This window comes from Oncorhynchus keta, chromosome 17, assembly GCF_023373465.1.
Source record: "Oncorhynchus keta strain PuntledgeMale-10-30-2019 chromosome 17, Oket_V2, whole genome shotgun sequence".
NCBI classification, from domain to species: Eukaryota; Metazoa; Chordata; class Actinopteri; order Salmoniformes; family Salmonidae; genus Oncorhynchus; species Oncorhynchus keta.
The window spans coordinates 45,666,186-45,687,163 of record NC_068437.1 but is presented as its reverse complement, the minus strand read 5'-3'; the positions used below and the strand labels follow the sequence as shown (position 1 = coordinate 45,687,163).

Sequence of the window (20,978 nt, the reverse complement as noted above, 5' to 3'; positions counted from 1 at the left end):
AGGAGGAGGTGTGATGGTGATACTGTAGGTGATTTATTTAGAAGGCACACTTAACCAGCATGGCTAACACAGCATTCTGCAGAGATACGCCATCCCATCGGGTTTGCACTTAGTGAGACTATCATTTGATTTTCAACAGGACAATGACCCAACACACTTCCAGGCTGTGTAAGGGCTATTTGACCAAGAAGGACAGTGATCAGATGACCTGGCCTCCACAATCCCCCAACCTCAACCCAATTGAGATGGTTTTTGGATGAGTTGGACCGCAGAGTGAAGAAAAAGCAGCCAACAAGTGCTCGGCATATGTAGGAACTAATTCAAGACTGTTGGAATGGCATTCCTCATGAAGCTGGTTGAGAGAATGCCAGGAGTGTTCAAAACTGTCATCAAGGCAAAGGGTGGCTACTTTGAAGAATCTTAAATATAAAATATATTTTGATTTAACACTTTTTGGGGTACTATGATTCCATATGTGTTATTTCATAGTTGTGATGTATATACTATTACTCTACAATGTAGAAAATAGTACAAATAAAAACCCTTGAATGAGTTGTTGTGTCTACACTTTTGATTGATACTTATATATATGTTAAGACCCTGGTGGTGTAAGTGGGAAAATGTAAGTTGTACCTTTCATTATTAAAATACAGTTTTGAAAGAAAACAGTTGGGTGGGGCAGGGGGACATGTCTGCATTTACATGTTCATAAATGTTATTGAAAAGACCCTTGAATTGGAATTTCTACTTCCTGAATTGATTGAATTTAAATGGAATTGGCTCAACCCTGGTAAAGAAGGCTAGGTGTAGAATTCCTGAATAAAGTCTATACTTTAAAGGACATGTTCTCACCAGTGGAAGTGTTTGCAAAACCCCTATTGATGTCATTGGATAATTTAAAGTTGTGCATGCTTATCTCAACTGAATCAGGCCTAGGTAAACTCCTGCACCACCAACTCCTTAAGGGAGCGAAAAGACACCAGTCCCCTCTCTGCATCCCTAACTTGAACCAACTCCTCCTGCAGCTGAGCCACAGGTCGCCCTAACTGGTATCCCAGATCCACCATCATCTCCAGCAGTGGCCCTCTATAGCGCTTCAGCCCATAGCGCCTTACCGTGGGCAGCGCCCTCTGGCCCATGGTGAACGCAGACTCCGGCTCTTCCAGGTCTCTCTGGCACACTGTGAGGGCACACAGCGTAGGCACCAGCAGAACAGGACTCTGCCACCCTCCCATCTTCTCCTGAAGCTCCAGGACAGTCTCTAGTAGAGCGACAGCTGGCCCAAACTGCCCTGCTCGGAGCAGGCCGTGCGCTCGTCTTTGCTCGGGCTCAGTGAAGAAATCCAGGAAGTGGTGGGAATGTCGGACGCAACGGACTGCATAGAGCTGGGCCAGGTAGTCCCGCAGAGCCAGGCGGCGTTCCCAGATGGTCTCGGGGTTAAAATTTCCAGTTAGGAGTTTCCGGGGAAGTATGACCTCCTCAAGCTCCTCGCTGAAGTCTTCAAGGAGCTGCTGATGGAGGTGGATGAAGTCGCTATAGCGACGCTCGACAGACACGCGCTTGGAGTCGTAGCTGCCTGACCGGATCAACACGATCTGGTACACCTGGAGAACACAGGAACATTGGGACAAACTTCTAACTTAGAAAACCTCATATCTTGCAACTTTATTATTAAAACTCACTCGACTATCTTCCAATAAAAGACAATAAAATATGGACTTGTCTTTCCTGCAACACTGACTAACTACGGTGAAGAATTCACAAAGTATGTTTTTCCGTGCCCTAAACTATATGCCAGGGATCATCAACTAGACTCAGCACTGCTTTTTTCTTGAGCGGATAGTCAAGGGGCAGAACATACAGTAATTATAAGTCATTTGTACTCTGCAAATTGACACAAGCCTAAACAGATTATTGTGTTTGACAAAACATAATTTCCAACCTTGATTACATTGGTACACAATCTCATATGCTTCTATTTCTGAGTGGAACATTTTGAGGTGAATTCCTAGTCATTTTACAGCCTTTTATGTCCAAAACTAGATCCAATTTTAGAAATTGGGCATAGAAAACTTTGGGAGGGGGTCAAATAAATTGAATTTGGACTGGGACCGCCAGTTGACAATCTTTGCTGTATGCTGTACATAAAATAGAGCTCACAACGTATTTGGACAGGTGCTGCGCTATGGTGCGTGCAGAAGGAATCTCAAACAACAGCTTGACCGGCTTCAGTCTGTGTTTCACCGCGCCCCAGTGCTGCTGCAGCTCTTTGGTGGTCATACAGGATGAACTGGGGCCTGGACACAGGTCATACACACACGCACCTACGTACAGAGTAGACAGACGGACAGGCAGACAGACACAATGAAAATGTCATATCACTGTTTACACAAGCAGAGTCAAACACATGCTTTGCTTAGCTACTTATTTAATGTACCATTTGAAGGAAAATTACTGAAAGCAACCAGGTGCTTCTTACCCTGTTGATGCGAATCCTCAAGGTCCAGGCTCTCAGCTGTGGCTTCAGGGTATGGATCATTGGACTGTTGGATCCCTGTATTGATCCCTGTGTTCTCTTGTGGCACTGCCCTCTCCGCCATCCGGGCTTGTCAGCATACAGTAATAGTTCTGGGGAAGATGAGTGAAATACTCAGTCCGAAATCAGCTGCTAGCTCTGCACAAACAAGCGCACACAAACACACACTCGGTATAACTAAGGTTGTTGACATGCCCTGTTTGAAAAAGAAATGGAAAAATACAGAAAGAGGGAGTGTGTGTATATATACTAGTACACGCAAGACTGAAGCAAGAGAAAGCAGAGAGACCAATGGGGAAGTGAAACTGTAGTGCAGTGGGGGATGGTGGGAAGGGTGTGTGTAATGATGAGTTTGGCCAATCTAACCACCATCTCTATACTTCCCCATACATTTACTGTATTTTTCTGTCTGTTTATGGTTGATGTGAACTATGGCTGAATCTCAATATTCTTAACAGGCATCCTATCCTCGTCTCCTGGTCTTGTATCTGTCATCTGCACTGACCTGATAAACACCGGACAGAAGAAAGCATGTCCTTCACTATAAGGAATTCCCCTGTCATGTCTTCTCTTTTTCTTCAATGATATCATGGCGGTCCGCAAACAATCGTTTATGTGCATGCTGCCTACTGTGCTGGAATGTATAATCAATCATGATCTGCTCAATTCTGTACTGCCATGAAAATAAAATAAAGACCAAATAAATCCCTACTAATTTCTTCCTATTTACATAAGTATTCAGACCCTTTGCTCTGAGACTCGAAATAGAGCTCAGGTGCATCCTGTTCCATTGATCATCCTTGAGATGTTTCTATAACTTGATTAGAATCCACCTGTGGTAAATTTAACTGACTGGACATGTTTGGAAAGGCACATACCTGTTTATATAAGGTCCCACAGTTGACAGTGCATGTCAGAGCAAAAACCAAGCCACGAGGTCGAAGGAATTGTCAGTAGAGCTCCGAGACAGGATTGTGTCAAGGCACAGATCTGGGGAAGGGTACCAAAAATGTCTGCAGCATTGAATGTCCCCAAGAACACAGTGGCCTCCATCATTCTTAAATGGAAGAAGTTTGTGACCAAGATGTGACTGAGAACCCGATGGTCACTCTGACAGAGCTCTGTGGAGATGGGAGAACCTTCCAGAAGGACAACCATCTCTATAGCACATCATCAATCAGGCCTTTATGGTAGTAAGATGGCTCCGACATATATGGCAGCTCTGCTTCTAGCTCCTAAGTCACTTTGCGGTATACATATTTCTTGCACCATACTCTGTTTCATGGAAACATGGCTCTCTCGGGAAATAATCTCCCCATCCATTATGGCATCTGGGTTCTCAGTATATCGCACAGACAGGAATAAAGAACTCTCAGGGAAGAAGAAATGTGGGGGTGTATATTTCATGATTAACCACTCATGGTGTGATTGTGATAACATACAGAGTCCTTTGTTCACACCCAACCTAGAATACCTCACAATCAAATGCTGACCGTATTACCTCCCAAGAGAAATATCTTCGGTTATAGTCACGGCCGTATGTATTCCCCTTCAAGCCGATACCACAACGGCCCTTAAAGTACTACACTGGACTTTATGCAAACTGGAAACCACATATCTTGAGACCGCATTTACTGTAGCTCGGAATTTTAACAACGCAAATTTGAGGAAAATTCCACAGAACTTCTACCAACCCATTGACTGTAGTATACACGCTGGTAAAACATTGGACAACTGCTACCCAACAGTTGCTACTCAACTGCCCTCCCTTCGGCAAATCTAATCATGACTCCATTTTACTCTTCCCTTCCTATAGGCAGAAACTCAAACAGGAAGTACACGTTTAAGGTCTATTTAACGCTGGTATGACCAATTGGAATCCATGCTTCAAGATTGTTTTGATCACGTGGACTGGATATGTTCTGGGTAACCTCTGAGAATAACATCGACAAATACACAGATACAGTGACTGAGTTCATCAGGAAGTGTATTGGAGATGTTGTACCCACAATGACTATTAAAACCTACCCAAACCAGGAACCGTGGATAGATGGCAGCATTCTCGCAAAGCCGAAAGTGCAAACCATTGTATTTAACTGGAAATATGGCCAAATTCAAACAGTGTAGTTATTCCCTCCATAAGGATTCAATTCAAAGGGTCTACAGACAATCACGGACTACAAAGGGAAAACCAGCCACGTCACGGACACCAATGTTTTGCTTCCAGACAAGCTAAACACCTTCTTTGCGGATCCTCTTGAGGATAACACAGCGCCACCGAGGATAACACAGTGCCACCGACGAGGCCTGTGAGTAAGACATTTAAGCTTGTTAACCCTCGCAAGGCTCCCGGCCCAGACGGAATCCCTAGCCTCGTCCTTAGAGCATGTGCAGACCAGCTGGCTGGAGTGTCCACCATTGTTCCTGTACTCAAGAAAGCAAAGGTAACTGAGCTAAATGACTATCGCCCCTTTAGCACTCACTTCTGTCATCATGAAGTGCTTTTAGAGGCTAGTTAAGGATCATATCACCTCTACCTTACCTGACACCCTAGACCTACTTAAATTTGCTTACCGCCCCAATAGATATACAGAAGATGCAATTGCCATCGCACTGCACACTGCCCTATTCCATCTGGACAAGAGGAATACCTATAAGAATGCTATTCTTTGACCATAGCTCAGCATTCAATACCATAGTACCCTCCAAGCTCATCATTCAACTCGGGGCTCTGGGCAACTGGGTCCTGGACTTCCTGACAGGCCATCCCCAGGTGGGGAAGGTAGGAAACAACACCTCCACTTCACTGATCCTCAACAGAGCGGTACATGCTCAGCCCCCTCCTGTATTCCCTGATCACCCATGACTGCGTGGCCATGCATCCTTCCAACTCAATCATAAACTTTGCAGCCGACAACAGTAGTAGGCCCGATTACCAACAATGACGAGACAGCCTACAGGGATGAGGTGAGGGCCCTGGGAGAGTGGGGACAGGAAAAAAGCCTCTCACTCAACGTCAACAAAACAAAGGAGCTGATCGTGGACTTCAGGAAACAGTGGAGGGAGCACACCCCTATCCACATCAACGGGACCGCAGTGGTTAAGGTGGAAAGCTTCAAGTTCCTATGTGTATACATCACTGACGATGTGAAATGGTCCACCCACACAGACAGTGTGGTGAAGAAGGCTCAACAGCGCCTCTTCAACCTCAGGAAGCTGAAGGAATTTGGCTTGGCCCCTAAAATCCTCACAAACTATTACAGATGCATAATTGAGAGCATCCTGTCAGGCTGTATCACCACCTGGTATGGCAACTGCACCGCCTGCAACCGCAGGGCTCTCCAGAGGGTGGTGCGGTCTGCCCAACGCATCACCGGGGGGCAAACACAGGACACCTACAGGAACTGATGTCACAGGAAGGCCAAAAGAAAAACAGTTTATATCTTAAGGCAATCAGACTGTTAAATAGCCATCACCAGTCGGCTTCCACCCGGTTACGCAACCCTGCACCTTAGAGGCTATTGCCCTATACACAGACATGGAATCACTGGTCACTTTAATAATGGAAGACTAGTCACTTTAATCATGTTTAAATAATGTTTACATACTGTTTTACTTATCTCATATGCATATACTGTATTCTATTCTACTGTATTTTAGTCAATGCCACTCCGACATTGTTCGATCTAATATTGAGATATTTCTTAATTCCATTATTTTACTTTTAGATTTGTGTGTATTGTTGGGAATTGTTTTTCAAATCAAATCAAATCCAATGTTATTTGTCACATACACATGGTTAGCAGATGTTAATGCATGTGTAGCGAAATGCTTGTGCTTCTAGTTCCGACAATGCAGTAATAACCAAAGAGTAATCTAAATAACAATTCCAAAACTACTACCTTATACACATAAGTGTAAAGGGATAAAGAATATGTACATAAAGATATATGAATGAGTGATAGTACAGAGTGGCATAGGAAAGATGCAGTAGATGGTATCGAGTACAGTATATACATATGAGATGAGTATGTAAACAAAGTGGCATAGTTTAAAGTGGCTAGTGATACATGTATGAAATAAAGATGCAGTAGATGATATAGAGTACAGTATATATGTATACATATGAGATAAATAATGTAGGGTATGTAAACATTATATTAAGTAGCATTGTTTAAAGTGGATAGTGATATATTTTCCATCAATTTCCATCAATTCCCATTATTAAAGTGTCTGAAGTTGAGTCAGCGTGTTGGCAGCAGCCACTCAATGTTAGTGGTGGCTGTTTAACAGTCTGATGGCCTTGAGATAGAAGCTGTTTTTCAGTCTCTTGGTCCCAGCTTTGATGCACCTGTACTGACCTCACCTTCTGGATGATAGCGGGGTGAACAGGCAGTGGCTCGGGTGGTTGTTGTCCTTGATGATCTTAATGGCCTTCCTGTGACATCGGGTGGTGTAGGTGTCCCGGAGGGCAGGTAGTTTGCCCCCGGTGATGCGTTATGCAGACCCCTACCTGCAAGGAAACACGTGCTGTCATCATTGCTTTGCACAAAAAGGGCTTCACAGGCAAGGATATTGCTGCCAGTAAGACCAGCCTCAGAACATTAAACATGAAATAAAGGGACTTTAGAACAATGGTTTCCATCAGCCACAATGGTGGTCATGACAATAGATGGTATATGAAAATGTATGTCATTTTTGTTTTGTTATTAAAGGTTAACAGATGACGTTATTATGAAAACATTGTAACGTGAAGAGTTTTCCTAGTAGATGTTTGATGTTTATACATTGTACATTGTATGGAAAATATCCAAATCAAAGAGAATGTTTTGGGGAAGATGAAATGTTAAGTTAGTTGTCTAAAATTGGATTTGAATCAAATCTAGACCTTGCCTCATTAACTTTGTACGCCCAGAGATTTGCCCTAAAGGCGGTTACGCCCACTTCTGATCCAAGGGTATAAAACCTGTGAGTATAGAATTTACAGGAGGACTACGTGACCCCAGCTCCAGCAAGGTCTAAAAAGTCAACGAACCCAGAACGCAACGCAAGTTTGAGGACAAAGAAATCCTTTTCTACCCAAGTTACGGATGAGTAGCTGTGTCTAAGCGGGCGAATTCAAGTCGAACCACCTAGCCTCTATCTTCCATCGAATCGTGGTATCTAAAGGATTTCATTCCTATGCTGTGAGCTCTGAGCTACAGAGCTGTCTGTCCTCAGAAGACCCCTTCCAGAGCAAAGGGTGAGGGAACAGACTCCTAAGCCAAAAAGGACACTTACGGGAGGACTCTCAGAGAGGTGCACGTCATCGAACAGCTGAAAGCCTACGCAGAGAATCCTTGGAGATCATCCCCACATAATTACATCATTATTTTCTGACCTATAAGAGCAGCAGTTTGGGGCAAGGCTAGGGTTAGAATAGCATAGCTGACAAATTCACCCAAATGTATATTTATCTTGTGTACTTTCTGTTTTCTCTCTCTATTGAAATCCCCATCATGGGTAACACATGCCATAGTGTGTTGGCCCGTCATACTAAGTTATAATCAATATCTTATAATGTGTTTTGTCTATGTGTATCTTTTTTCATCATTTTAGCTTTTTAGTAAATAAATATTCAACTAAGATTGGTGTGGTATGAATTCATTGGTGAGACCCGGGTCCGTGCAGATTCACGGGCTATAAGAATGAGATTGGTAGAGGCAACTGGTTAATTAGCGGCTGTTGTAAAATCGATATTCTGATATTCTTTGAGTTCATTTTGGAAATAGAAACTCAATAAAACTAGTTTTCCCATGGTGCCCCAGGTTAATGAGTTAATAATTGCTTGATTCAGTTAATAACACAATTAGAAACTTTAATCATTCGATGAACAACAGTTGTCACATTAACAATGTCACGACACCACCAAAGGACAATAAATCCACATCGGAGGCCTACTCCCCACCAAACAACGAGACAGACATGGCGGAATGTGACACTTACAGAACTTACCAGGGCTTTGGGAGAACTACGTGTTGCCTTAGCTGAGGATCTTAAGGCCACTATTGCTGAACTGGACACCAAAATTAAGAGCACCATTCGAACGGTCGCTTAGCAGGGCCAGAGTATTGTGGACCTTGAGAAAGTTTCTGATTTCAACGCTGGTAGGATCGACGAGTTAGATGCAATGCACGTCATTGCAGGATAGTGTGCAGAGGCTTTCGGTGAAAGTGGTCGACCTGGAGGGCCGATCCAGACGTAATAACCTTCACGTTGTTGGTCTGGCAGAGGGGGTAGAGGCGGGCTCTCGCCCCCACCGACTTCTTCGCCATGCTATTGAAGGATGCAATGGGATCGGATGTTTTGGCTTCGGATCCCCAGCTGGACCGTGCACATCGCGCCCTTGTCCCAGTGCCTGGACCGGGCCAACGTCCTCGCCCAGTAATCATCTGTTGTCAAGACCAAGGATCTTATCCTGTGCGAGGCTCGAATGAGGGGCAACCTGTTACATAAAGGGCAATCCAGTATCCGATGGACGGTATAAGCCGGCTGGCCTCCAATGACACGAGGCGGAGGGGGAGGTCTGTCTGCCGGGACAAGGGGAGAAAAACAACAGGTTTTAATAAGGAAATGTGAAAAGTGGGATTAATCTTAAGGGATCTGGGTAAGTGTAGGCGATAAGAAACTGGGTTAACTCTCCTGGCAACCTTAAAGGGACCGATGTATTTTTGGGACAGCTTGCGAGACTCCACCTGTAGTGGTAAGTCTCTTGTGGAGAGCCAGACTCTCTGGCCGGGCGCAGGGTAGGCCCGGGACGGCGACGTCTGTTGGCTTGTTGTTGGTACCTCTGTGAGGAACGCATAAGATTAAGACGGGTCTTCCTCCACATAAGCCGACAGCGTCTGACGAACTTCAAGGCTGAAGGCACACTGACTTCTGCCTCCTGGTCCGGGAACAATGGAGGGGCATAGCCAAACTGACACTCGTGCGGGGACATACCAGTGGAGGAGGAGCGCAAGGTGTTGTGCGCGTATTCGGCCCAAACAATGAAGGACGACCATGTGGACGGGTTGTTACGAGTCATACATCGGAGGGTGGTTTCCAGCTCTTGATTCATCCTCTCTGTTTGGCCGTTGGACTCCGGATGGTACCCTGAAGATAGAATGGCAGAAGCCCCCATGAGTTGGCAGAAGGCCTTCCAAAACCTAGAGGCGAACTGGGGACCTCTGTCAGAAACCATATCTTGAGGAATGCCGAAGACTCGAACACATGATTAATTACCAACTCAGCCGTTTCCTTGGCAGAAGGTAACTTAGTCAGAGGGACGAACCTGGCCGCCTTTGAAAACCTGTCGATAATGACTAGGATAGTAGTATTGCCATGGGATGGAGGAAGGCCAGTAATAAAGTCCAACGAGATATGGGACCAGGGTCTGTGGGGAACAGGTAAAGGGTGAAGGAGTCCTTGAGGGCGGAGGTGAGAAGATTTGCCCTGGCAGCACACGGGGCAGGCATTGACGAAAGTGGCAACGTCTTCTCTTATGGTAGGCCACCAGAACTTACGCTGGATGAACTCCAAGGTGCGACCTACGCCCGGGTGACAGGTGAGGCGAGAGGAGTGCCCCCACAGAAGGACCTGAGTCCTCACTGCCTTGGGGACAAACAACCGATTGGCAGGACCTCCTTTCGGGTCCGGTTCGATAGCTTGAGCTCGTCTCACGGTATCCTCAACTTGCCACGAGATCGGAGCCACGATCTTAGCAGCAGGAAGGACAGGCATGTCCGTGTCATCTCGAATGGCAGGAGCGTAGACTCGGGACAGGGCATCCGGTTTGAGATTCTTCGACCCGGGCCGATAGGTGAGGATAAACTGGAATCGATTGAAGAAAAGAGACCATCTAGCTTGTCTAGAGTTCAACCGCTTCGCCTGCTGGATATACTCCAGATTTTTGTGGTCCGTAAGCACTTGAAACGGGTGAGAAGCCCCCTCGAGCCAGTGTCTCCATTCCTTCAATGCCATCTTAACCGCTAGAAGTTCACGATCCCCCACATCGTAGTTCCTCTCAGCCGGGGTAAGCCGGTGTGAGAAGAAAGCGCACGGATGAAGCTTCTTGTCTTCACCCCTCTGAGACAGGACAGCTCCAACACCAACCTCTGAGGCGTCTACCTCCACCACAAACGGTTCATCCGTAGTCGGTAGTATCAGGATGGGAGCAGAGAGGACGCGCTGCTTGAGTCCTTGGAAGGCCGTCTCAGCTTCTCTTCCCCACAAAAACCTTGCATTGCCACCCTTGGTTAAAGCTGAGAGAGGGGCTGCCACCAAGCTGAAGTTCTTGATGAACTTGCGGTAAAAGTTTTGTGAAGCCCAGGAAACGCTGAACTTCCTTAACGGATTTGGGGTGGGCCAATCCGCTACCGCCCCTACCTTCCTGGGGTCCATTTGGACTCGACCGGGTTCCACTACAAATCCCAGGAATTGTACTCGGGATGAATGGAATTCACATTTTTCCGGCTTAACGTACAGATGGCTGTCTAGGAGGCGTTTGAGTACTTGTCTGACATGCTTTGTGTGTTCTTGAAGAGAGCTCGAAAAGATGAGGATGTCATCCAAGTAAACGAACACAAATATGTTAAGCATATCCCTAAGCACATCGTTTATGAGCGCTTGGAACACCGCTGGGGCGTTGGTCAGGCCGAAGGGCATCACCAAGTATTCATAGTGACCAGTAGGCGTGTTGAAAGCGGTCTTCCACTCGTCACCAGGTCTGATCCGCACAAGATGGTATGCGTTCCGCAGGTCAAGCTTAGTGAAAACAACTGCTTCCTGGAGCAGCTCGAAGGCTGTGGCCATAAGGGGTAGCGGGTAACGGTTACGGACGGTTATGGCATTGAGTCCCCGGTAGTCGATGCAAGGACGTAATCCACCGTCTTTCTTGGCCACAAAGAAAAACCCTGCTCCCGCCGGGGAGGTGGATGGACGCATGAGGCCTGCTTCCAGAGCGTCCTTGATGTAGGTATCCATAGCAGCTCGTTCGGGTGGAGATAGGGAAAAGATCCGACCCCTGGGGGGGCAAGTGCCCGGAAACAGTTCGATGGGGCAATCATAAGGTCTATGGGGTGGTAGCATGGTGGCCCTCTGTTTGCTAAATACCAGTTTGAGGTCATGGTAACACTCGGGAACTCGGGTCAGGTCGATGGATTCTAAAGACTCGGGAGTAGAACTCGGGGAATTCGGGAAAATACAAGTAGCTTGGCACGTAGGACCCCACTGCTTGATAGTGCCCACAGACCAGTCGATGTGAGGGTTATGGCTGTGAAGCCAGGGGTATCCAAGGACGAGAGGGAACTCGGAACAGGAGATCAAATGAAAGTTCATCAATTCCTGGTGTTGTGAAACTGAAAGTCGCAAGGAGGTAGTGACATGAGTGACAAGTCCAGATCCCAAAGGGCTTCCATCCAATGTAGTAACCCTCATGGGGTCACTTAGAGGTTCAGAGGGAACGCCATTCTCCTTCGCCCAGACACCATCCATGAAGTTACCTGCGGCTCCAGAGTCTACCAAGGCTTGAAGGTGAAGCTTGTGGTTGTCCCAGGAAAGGGTGACTGGAATGAGCAGACGGGAGTTGGACGGATGGGAGGAGGTTATGTTTCCCGTTACAGTTCCCCCCGGTCTGTACGGGACAGAGCGTTTCCCTGGAGCCCGGGACACGTGGAACGGAAATGGCCCGGTTTGCCGCAATATAGACAGCGTCGCTCCCTCATCCGGCGGTCTCTCTCAGCCTGGGAGATGCATCCAATCTGCATGGGTTCCGGTGGAGCCAGCGAGGATAAAGGTGGGGACTCGGAGCTGGGACTGATAGGGGCTAGAGGTCTACGGTTGAGTTCTCTCTCTCTCAGACGCTGGTCAATGCGTGAGGCCAACTTGATCAGGGACTCGAGATTGTCCGGTGGTTCCCGAGTGGCCAGTTCATCTTGGATAGTGTCGGAAAGGCCTTTCAGAAAGCACACCGTGAGCGCCTCGTTGTTCCAGCCACTCGCTGCTGCCACCGTGCGGAACTGGATGGCATAGTCCGTCACGCTGCGCCGACCTTGGTGGAGAGGAGCTGTTTGGCTGAGTCAGGACCACTGCTTGGGCCTTGAAACACTTGTTTGAATTACTCAGCAAAGGCAGAGTAGCTGGCACAGCAGGAACTATGGGCATCCCACACAGCAGTAGCCCAGGCCAGGGCTTTTTCCGACAGCAGGGTGATGATATATGCGATCTTAGACCGGTCGGTGGGGAACGACGAGGGTTGCAGCTCGAAGGAGAGAGAACATTGGGTGAGAAACCCTTTACAAGCACTTGGATCACCTGAGAACCGTTGGGGAGGTGGAAGACGAGGGGGTTCAGCCAGAGGGTTAACTGCCATGGGTACGTGAATCTGAGGTACTGGGACGGGAACTGTTGCCGGGGTAAGTCGATCAGATATCTGCTTTATGGAAGTCAGCATCTCCGACAGAAGATGAGAATGTCTAGCCATTAAGGCCTCTTGCTGAACCAGGGCGGCTTCGTGGCGTTGGACAGTCTCCTGGTGGTGGGACAGGTCCTGGGAACTGGCTGCCTCTGGGTTCATTTTTGGCTCTGTGTTTCTGTCAGGACCCGGTTATGAACCCGGGTCTCCGGAGTGAGAAACAGTCACTTAACCAACTGAGCCACGAATAGTCAGCAGAACCCAGAAGATGAGGCAGACACAGCAGTACTTGAGACAGTGTATTTAATGAAGTAAAAATGAAGTCCTTCAGGAAAACATGAAACTCCACAACCTCAAAAGGAATTCCACAAGAACAAAGGTAATCCTCCAAGACAAAAGGTAAATCCACAAGGTGGTAGGTATAGCATAAAAAGCCTCAAAAGATACTCAAAAATAAATAAACAAGAACAAAAAAAGAATTCCACAAGAGAGTCCACCGGGATCAACAAGAGTTCACAGAATACTAGGGCTGGGTGCTAACATACAAACACAGAGCAAAGAACTGAGGAAAACTAAGGGTTTAAATACAATCAGGGGAAACGAGGCACAGGTGCAAATAATAATGGGGATCAAGGGAAAACAAAAGGTCAAAAAGCACAATGGGAGCATCTAGTGACCAAAACCGGAACAACCCTGGCCAAATCCTGACATATGTATGTATGTGTATTTGTATAAGTGTATATATAAACAAAATGTATATATGTATTTTTTGTATGTATGTATGTATTTATGTATGTATGTATATAACATATTTTTTTATTTTCTTTTGTTTTTAATTGTTTTGTTTTTGTTGATCGGGGGGTATGTTTAATTTAGCAAAATTCTTGCTCCGATCTCCTAACCCACAATATGTAAATGTACTGTTGTCTATGTCGGTTGCTGATGGTTTATGTTTATACCGGCATTGCTTAGCAATATAATCTTTTGATATTATATCTTGTTTATCTCAGGGATTGACCCAAGATGATGCTTAAGTGCGCAATATGTTTAAGTTGCAACTTAATCTGTTTAGGTTTATTAGATGCTAATTGAACACTTTATTCGCGGGAGCCTCCTCAGTTCAAATGTTAGTAGAAGTTCTAGAATAGTGAGAGGGGAATGTATAGTTGGGATTTTATTTTCGTTTTACCTCGTTTGAGGTCGCGCCGTGCTTTTTGGCATCGGCCAGACAATGTGTTTATTATTTTTATTTTTTCTCTCCTATTTGTGTATGCCTGTTAAAAGTGGATTGATGGGGGGGTAAATGTTGGGAAAAGTAGGGGAACAGGGTGGGAAGTAAAGGTGCTTGCAGGGGGAGGGGTGGGTTGGATATTGCTTGGGTGTAGGTGCTACATATGCTGATCGTTATGGTTTGGTGCGCTTTCTTACCTTTTTAATGAGTTACATGTTATGCAGGCCACCATAGGCACTACAAATGAGAGGAGGGCAGGGCTTACATTCACTTCCTGGAATGTCAAGTGTTTAAACAATCCAATTAAGAGAGGCCATGTCCTAGCCCACTTGAAAGCACTCTCGCCTGATATTATATCTTTGCAAGAAACCCATCTGAATAATTCTTAAAGCAGACTTACATGTAGGTGGGTGGGGCAAGTGTATCACTCTAACTTCTCTGCCAAAATGCGAGGCACAGCGATTCCGATACGGAAAGGAATTCCCTTTCTACATAAAACCACTATTGCTGATAAAGAGGGTCGTTCTGTGATCGTAATAGGAGAGATCCACTCTACTTCTGTAACTCTACTAAATATCGAAATATCTATGGGCCAAACATTGATAACCCCTCTTTTTTTTAAAGAGTCCTTGCCCTGATTCCAGATATCTCCCATACTAACCTGGTCATTGAAGGGGACCTTAACTGTGTGCTAGACCAATATTTGGATAGATCCTCTATCAGGCGAACCCTTACCTCCTATTCAAGTGAATTCTTGAATACCTACATTAAAAATTCGAACTTATTTGATATATGAAGGATCGCTAACCCTACGGGTAGGAATACTCCTATTACTCTCATGTTCACAATGTTTATACTCGAATTGACTACTTTTTGGTTGATGCTAAACTACTCCCTATACCTGTAATGTGAGGTATCATGACATTATAATCTCGGACCACAGTCCACTCACCTTCTCCCTGAGATTGGGTGACATCGTACCAAACGAGAGGGTCTGGAGGTTGAATCCTCAGCTCCTCACAGAACCAACATTCTGTGAACATCTTAAAGACCAAATTAAATTTTTCTTTGATACCAACGACAACACAGAGAGTTCTTATTTTCCACCATAGTTTGCAAATAAAATCATTAAAAATCATACAATGTGATTTTCTGGATTTTTTCCCTCATTTTGTCTGTCATAGTTGAAGTGTACCTATGATGAAAATTACAGGCCTCTCTCATCTTTTGAAGTGGAGAACTTGCACAATTGGTGGCTGACTAAATACTTTTTTGCCCCACTGTATATGGGTATGTCAGTGGTCACCAACCGGTTGATCGGGATCTGGCGATCTCCAAGGCATTTCTAGTCAATCTCAAAAATTTCTGTAAAAACCCAACAATAAAGCCTTGCGTTTAAAAAAAAAACATGTTTTTTCGTCTCGTGCCTTTTGGCGGTACATTGACATTTTTACATTTTTGTAATTTAGCAGATGCTCTTGGGGTGGGAGGGAGCCTAGTGGTTAGATTGCTGGGCCAGTAACCGAAGGTTGCTAGCTCGAATCCCCGAGCTGACAAGGTAAAATCTGTAATTCTGCCCTTTAACAAGGCAGTTAACCCACTGGGCTCATTGTAAATAAGAATTTGTTCTTAAAACCTGTTTGGGCGCATGAACCACTAGTGGGACACCTACAACAACATCTGATGAAATTGCAGAGCCCGAAGTTCAAAATACAAACACCCTAATTTTAAACATTCATGAAAATACAAGTGTCATATATCCTTTAAAAGTTTAACTTCTTGTTAATCCAACCTCGTTGTCAGAGTTCAAAACGCTTTACAGCGAAAGCATACCATCTGAGGACAGCTTCCCAAACAAAATACTTTTCAACTAGCACAGGCATCACAAAATCACAAATAGCGATTAAATAAACCACTTACCTTTTGAAGATTTTCCTCTGTTTTGCAAACCCAAGGGTCCCAGCTACACAATGAATGGTTGTTTTGTTTGAAGTCCTTTATATCCCAAAATGTCAGTTTAGTTGGCGCGCTTGATTCAGTAATCCACTTGTTCAACATGCATACAAAAATCGAAAGAGTTACCAGTAAAGTTCGTCCCAAAAGTCAAACGATGTGTCTAATTTATCCTCAGTGTAATATTAATAACTAAATAAACTAATATTGAACATGGAGAATAATATGTTCAACAGGAAGATAAATAACGAAGAGCGCGCACCTCATTCACACGCCAACAAGACCAGATTTCTAATGAGAGACACCTTGTAGTTTTTCCAACTATTTGCTCATTTTCCAAAAAACAAGCCTGAAACCCTTTCTAAAGACTGTTGACATCTAGTGGAAGCCATAGGAACTGCAATCTGGGTCCTATCTATTTGTATATCCCATAGGCAAGCATTGAAGTGGCCTGTGACCTCAAACAAAAAACATTTCTGGATGGATTTCCTCGGTTTTCGCCTGCCATATCAGTTCTGTTATGCTCACAGACATTATTTTAACAGTTTTAGAAACTTCAGAGTGTTTTCCATCAAATACATATCCTAGCTTCTGGGCCAGAGTAACAGTCTACTTTGGGCACGTCAGTCAACCGAAATTCCGGATAACTTTAGACCATCCCTTCGCCCATACCCGGGCGCAACCAGGGACCCTCTGCACACATCAACAACAGTCACCCACGAAGCATCATTACCCATCGCTCCACAAAAGCCACGGCCATCGCAGAGCAAGGGGAATTACTACTTCAAGGTCTCAGAGCAAGTGACGTCACCGATTGAAACGCCATTTAGCGCGCACCGCTAACTAAGCTAGCCGTTTCACATCCGTTACACCTAGTTAAACAAAGTTAAAAAATAATAATAATCCAGTTTCCTTTAGGGAGTGCACTTTCCTTTCCCTTTAGTGAGTACACACATTTTCATACTTTTTCCGTAAAAGCAGCTGCACCGGATTCAGCTGTCCTAAGCGCAGGGTAGTTGTAGTGTTCCGATTTAGAGCCATTTAATGTGTCTGAAGGTACAAATCCGCCTTCCCTGCAGCACTGACACCAAATCAACTGCACTATAGGCCTACCACTGGCCAATTGGATTGCTCAGATTTTGTCTGCAGTAGCGTACCAGGCGTAAAAAGTTGATACTGTGAGATTTGAAAACTTTAAAACCATGAACAGAGAGAGATGTGAACGAATACAGCAAAAATATGCTGTTTTTATGAGTGAGTTCATGTTTAAGTTCTTGCTCAGCACTGTCAACACTTTTATTCAACACTTCAACACTATATAAGCCAGAAAATGTGTGTTCTACCTACTTCCACTCACTCATCTACCAACACTGCAACTGTAATGAATGAGTAGGAAAGGGTATCAATAGGCTTGGGTATTTTTTAAATATTGAGGAATATTTCTCTGAGTAATAACATGAATTTGTGCATGAGGCAGAAATAATGTGGTGCGACTGGAGTTTCGCCATTAGCTGGAAGATTTGTCTCTTATTGGTCAGTGTTAGTGGAAGAAAGGGAGAGCGGAGGGACGTTGAGAAGTGTACCCTCAGTCTGCTGCTCTCTCCTCAGCTGAGACTGACCATCAGATGCAGGCACCATCAGCCCAGTAAAATAAAAAACACATTATTTAAACTTATGCCTCACAAGTAATACAACAACTGACTAATTACCAGTGTGATCATATAGCCTACCTCAAATTCTGAAATGTATTTTTTTTTAAATGGTCCGAACAACAATACATTGACAAGGCGGCAGGGTAGCCTAGAGGTTAGAAGTTCAAACCCCGAGCTGACAAGGTACAAATCTGTCGTTCTGCTCCTGAACAGGCAGTTAACCCACTGTTCCTAGGCTGTCATTGAAAATAAAAATAGTTCTTAACTGACCTGCCTGGTTAAATAAAGGTAAAAAAATAAAATAAAATAAAAAATCAAGCAAAGCCAATACACAGTGATAATGTATTGGGCCTTTAACCTACTGCACAAACCTAATTGCTACAGTTGTGTTTTTAATAGGTAAATGTTGCATAGGCTTAAGTTTAAGTTACGTTCCAAAAAATCTGAGCAGTAGATCTCGACTTGCATTTTGACTCAGAAAGTGATCTTGACTCAGAAAAGGTTGGGGTTAGGTTTTGTATCAGTTCCGATAGTACCAGTTATGTCCTCTGGGTGGAGACTTATTCAAAGGATTGCAGTATTGGTTGGCCTGGGTATTTTGCAAACAGCAATCAGTCAGTATCATGGGTAGCCTACTGGTATTTTTTAAAATTGTTTTCTTCAGGTTTGTTTCAGGACCTCAATACGCTAAAGCGTATTGGTGGCTCAGTTGGTAGAGCATGGCGCTTGTATGGCGCTTGTGTAACGCCAGGGTAGTGGGTTCGATTCCCGGCACCACCCATACGTAGAATGTATGCACACATGACTGTAAGTCGCTTTGGATAAAAGCGTCAGCTAAATGGCATATATTATTATTATTATATTAATATTAAACAATGAGCACAGCTATATATACATATATCCCTATACATGACCTTATACATGGACAGCATATTTGTTCTGTTTGCAAAAAGAATACATGCACAGGGGTGTCTGGACCATTTAATTGTTGTGTAGACAATACCATTCACTCTACCCTTCACTTGCATAGTGCATTTTTAAAATTACATCATACAAAGAAAAGTGCATATCTATTCTATATAGAGAATACAAAGACAGATACTGTATGGACATGCCATATGCATGTGTGTACCAAGCACTCCTCCATCAAACTTTACAGCTGTCATTATGCATGGGGCAGGTAGCGTTCTCCTGGCATCCGCCAAACCCAGAATTGTCCATCGGACTGCCAGATGGTGAAGCATGATTTACCACTCCAGAGAACGTGTTTCCCACTGCTCCAGAGTCCAATGGCGGTGAGCTTTGCACCACTCCAGCCGATGCTTGGCATTGTGCATGGTGATCTTAGGCTTGTGTGCGGCTGCTCGGCCATGGAAACCCATTTCACAAAGCTCTCAACGAACAGTTCTTGTGCTGACATTGCTTCCAGATGCAGTTTGGAACTCGGTAGTGAGTGTTGCAACCAAGGACAGACGATTTTCAGCACTCGGCGGATTCTTATTTACAATGACGGCCTACCAAAAGGCAAAAGGCCTCCTGTGGGGATGGGGGCTGAGATTACAAATAAAAATAAATAAAATAAAAATATAGGACAAAACACACAACACAACGAGAGACAAGACAACACTACATAAAGAGAGACCTAAGATGACAACATGTAGAAAATAGTTTTAAAAGAAAACCTCTGGAATGAGTAGATGTGGCTACCCAGACGATTTGCATTGCCACCCCCCACTCCCCTTTTAACACTGCTGCTACTCTCTGTTATTATCTATGCATAGCCACTTTAATAACTCTACCTACCTGTACATAATTACCTCAATTACCTTGACTAACCAGTGCCCCCGCACATTGACTCTGTACCGGTACCCCCTGTATATAGCCTCGCTATTGTTAAGATTTTATTTGATTTGAAAATAGTACAAATAAGAAAATCCCTTGAATGAGTAGGTGTCCGAACCTTTGACTGGTACTGTATGTACATATATTTTATTTATATATTTGCTAAATATATTTCCCCAATATATTTAAATATATTCATATTTTATTGAAATATTTTATTTTTCGTATGGGCCAGGTTGTAACATCAGATCCATCTCCAGCTCAGATATGAGCCACAGTTCCAGTCAGTGTATAAACTGTGAGACTGACACCAACCAGCATCCCTTTATGAAACGATGCAGTGTCTGGCTGTCCAATACAGCCATAAGCACATAAATCAATGCTTGTGAGGAAAACAATGGCATTTCAGGGTCTATTGTTTCACCAAGCAGGCCGGGATGCTTTGGATTTCATTATTAGATTTGATGATACATTTCTCTCTGTTTGTACCAGTGACAGTATAATTCACTGTTTGTTCTGAGGCCAGTATGTACAGTGTGCAATAAAGACAGCTGCGAGAGATGAGTCTCTTATTGGGACTGTTAGCCTGCCAGCTGAGCTACTAATGCAAGCTGCCATTTGAAATGAGATATCAGTAATGGGTTATTACTAAAAGGGTATAAGTCGTGAGCAGTGCGCAATACTCAAATGTAAACAGTTATAATCAATAACAGCTTTTTCAACTATATTTGTCCCACGTAAACTGTAAGATCTGATATAGATCTTCATCTCATCTTGAGTTAGCTGTCTGTTGAGAGATAATAATAATGATAATAAGCTATTAGTTATGTCAGAGTGGGATGATTTTACATGACAGTTATCAGCTTCTGCCAACTGATGGGGTTAAACCTGTGAAATCAATCAAATCTGATCTCTGGCCAGTCTCTCTGGGTGCTAAAACATTCCCTTTATTATTAACCAGAAATGTCAGACCCATTTTGAAAATGATTGGCGTTAAATTGAATACATTTTATGTTTATGAACACTGTAGGCCAATTGCTAATGGATAAGGCCTTCACCAGAATAAATGTGCACGTTGGTGCTTGCCATCTGTATTCATGGGAGTATTGTGTGTTAATCCAAAACAAAAATCTATCAACAGTTTCTAGTGTGGGCTGTATGAAAAATGTCATGGTCAACTGTTAAGAGAAATGTCAAAGTAATTAGTGCAGTCAATGGGAAGCCATCTTGTCTCTTAGGCTGTGGTGATGAGTTATATGCGGCAAGCTGAGCGAATCTAAGGCTTTCTTGGCTAGTAAAATTTCTGACTATTAGCACAGCTGGATGAGGAGT

At 44.3% G+C, this 20,978-nt stretch overlaps 1 protein-coding gene and 1 pseudogene across 1 annotated transcript; one reads left to right on the top strand and one right to left on the bottom strand.

The window, feature by feature from the left end:
• Positions 1-456: 456 nt before the first annotated feature.
• Positions 457-2,729, bottom strand: LOC118396185 (sorting nexin-20). The gene is made up of 3 exons (XM_035790290.2): positions 2,480-2,729; positions 2,161-2,324; positions 457-1,604 (listed from the first exon to the last, which is right to left on the bottom strand). The coding sequence occupies exons 1-3, from the start codon at positions 2,598-2,600 to the stop codon at positions 933-935; spliced, it is 957 nt and encodes a 318-aa protein (XP_035646183.1). The 5' UTR covers positions 2,601-2,729; the 3' UTR covers positions 457-932.
• A 2,466-nt stretch (positions 2,730-5,195) lies between these two features.
• The window catches only part of LOC127908467 (terminal nucleotidyltransferase 4B-like), a 27,044-nt pseudogene continuing 11,261 nt past the window's right edge, over positions 5,196-20,978 (top strand).

What these genes read in the sequence shown, in the direction of transcription:
- LOC118396185 (XM_035790290.2), bottom strand. Translation starts at nt 2,600, where the DNA reads ATGGCGGAGAGGGCAGTGCCACAAGAGAACACAGGGATCAATACAGGG. An exon ending in TGAGGATTCGCATCAACAGG is followed by an intron (nt 2,325 to 2,479) that starts GTAAGAAGCACC and finishes CTCTGTACGTAG; the next exon opens with GTGCGTGTGTGTATGACCTG. An exon ending in AGCACCTGTCCAAATACGTT is followed by an intron (nt 1,605 to 2,160) that starts GTGAGCTCTATT and finishes TGTGTTCTCCAG; the next exon opens with GTGTACCAGATCGTGTTGAT.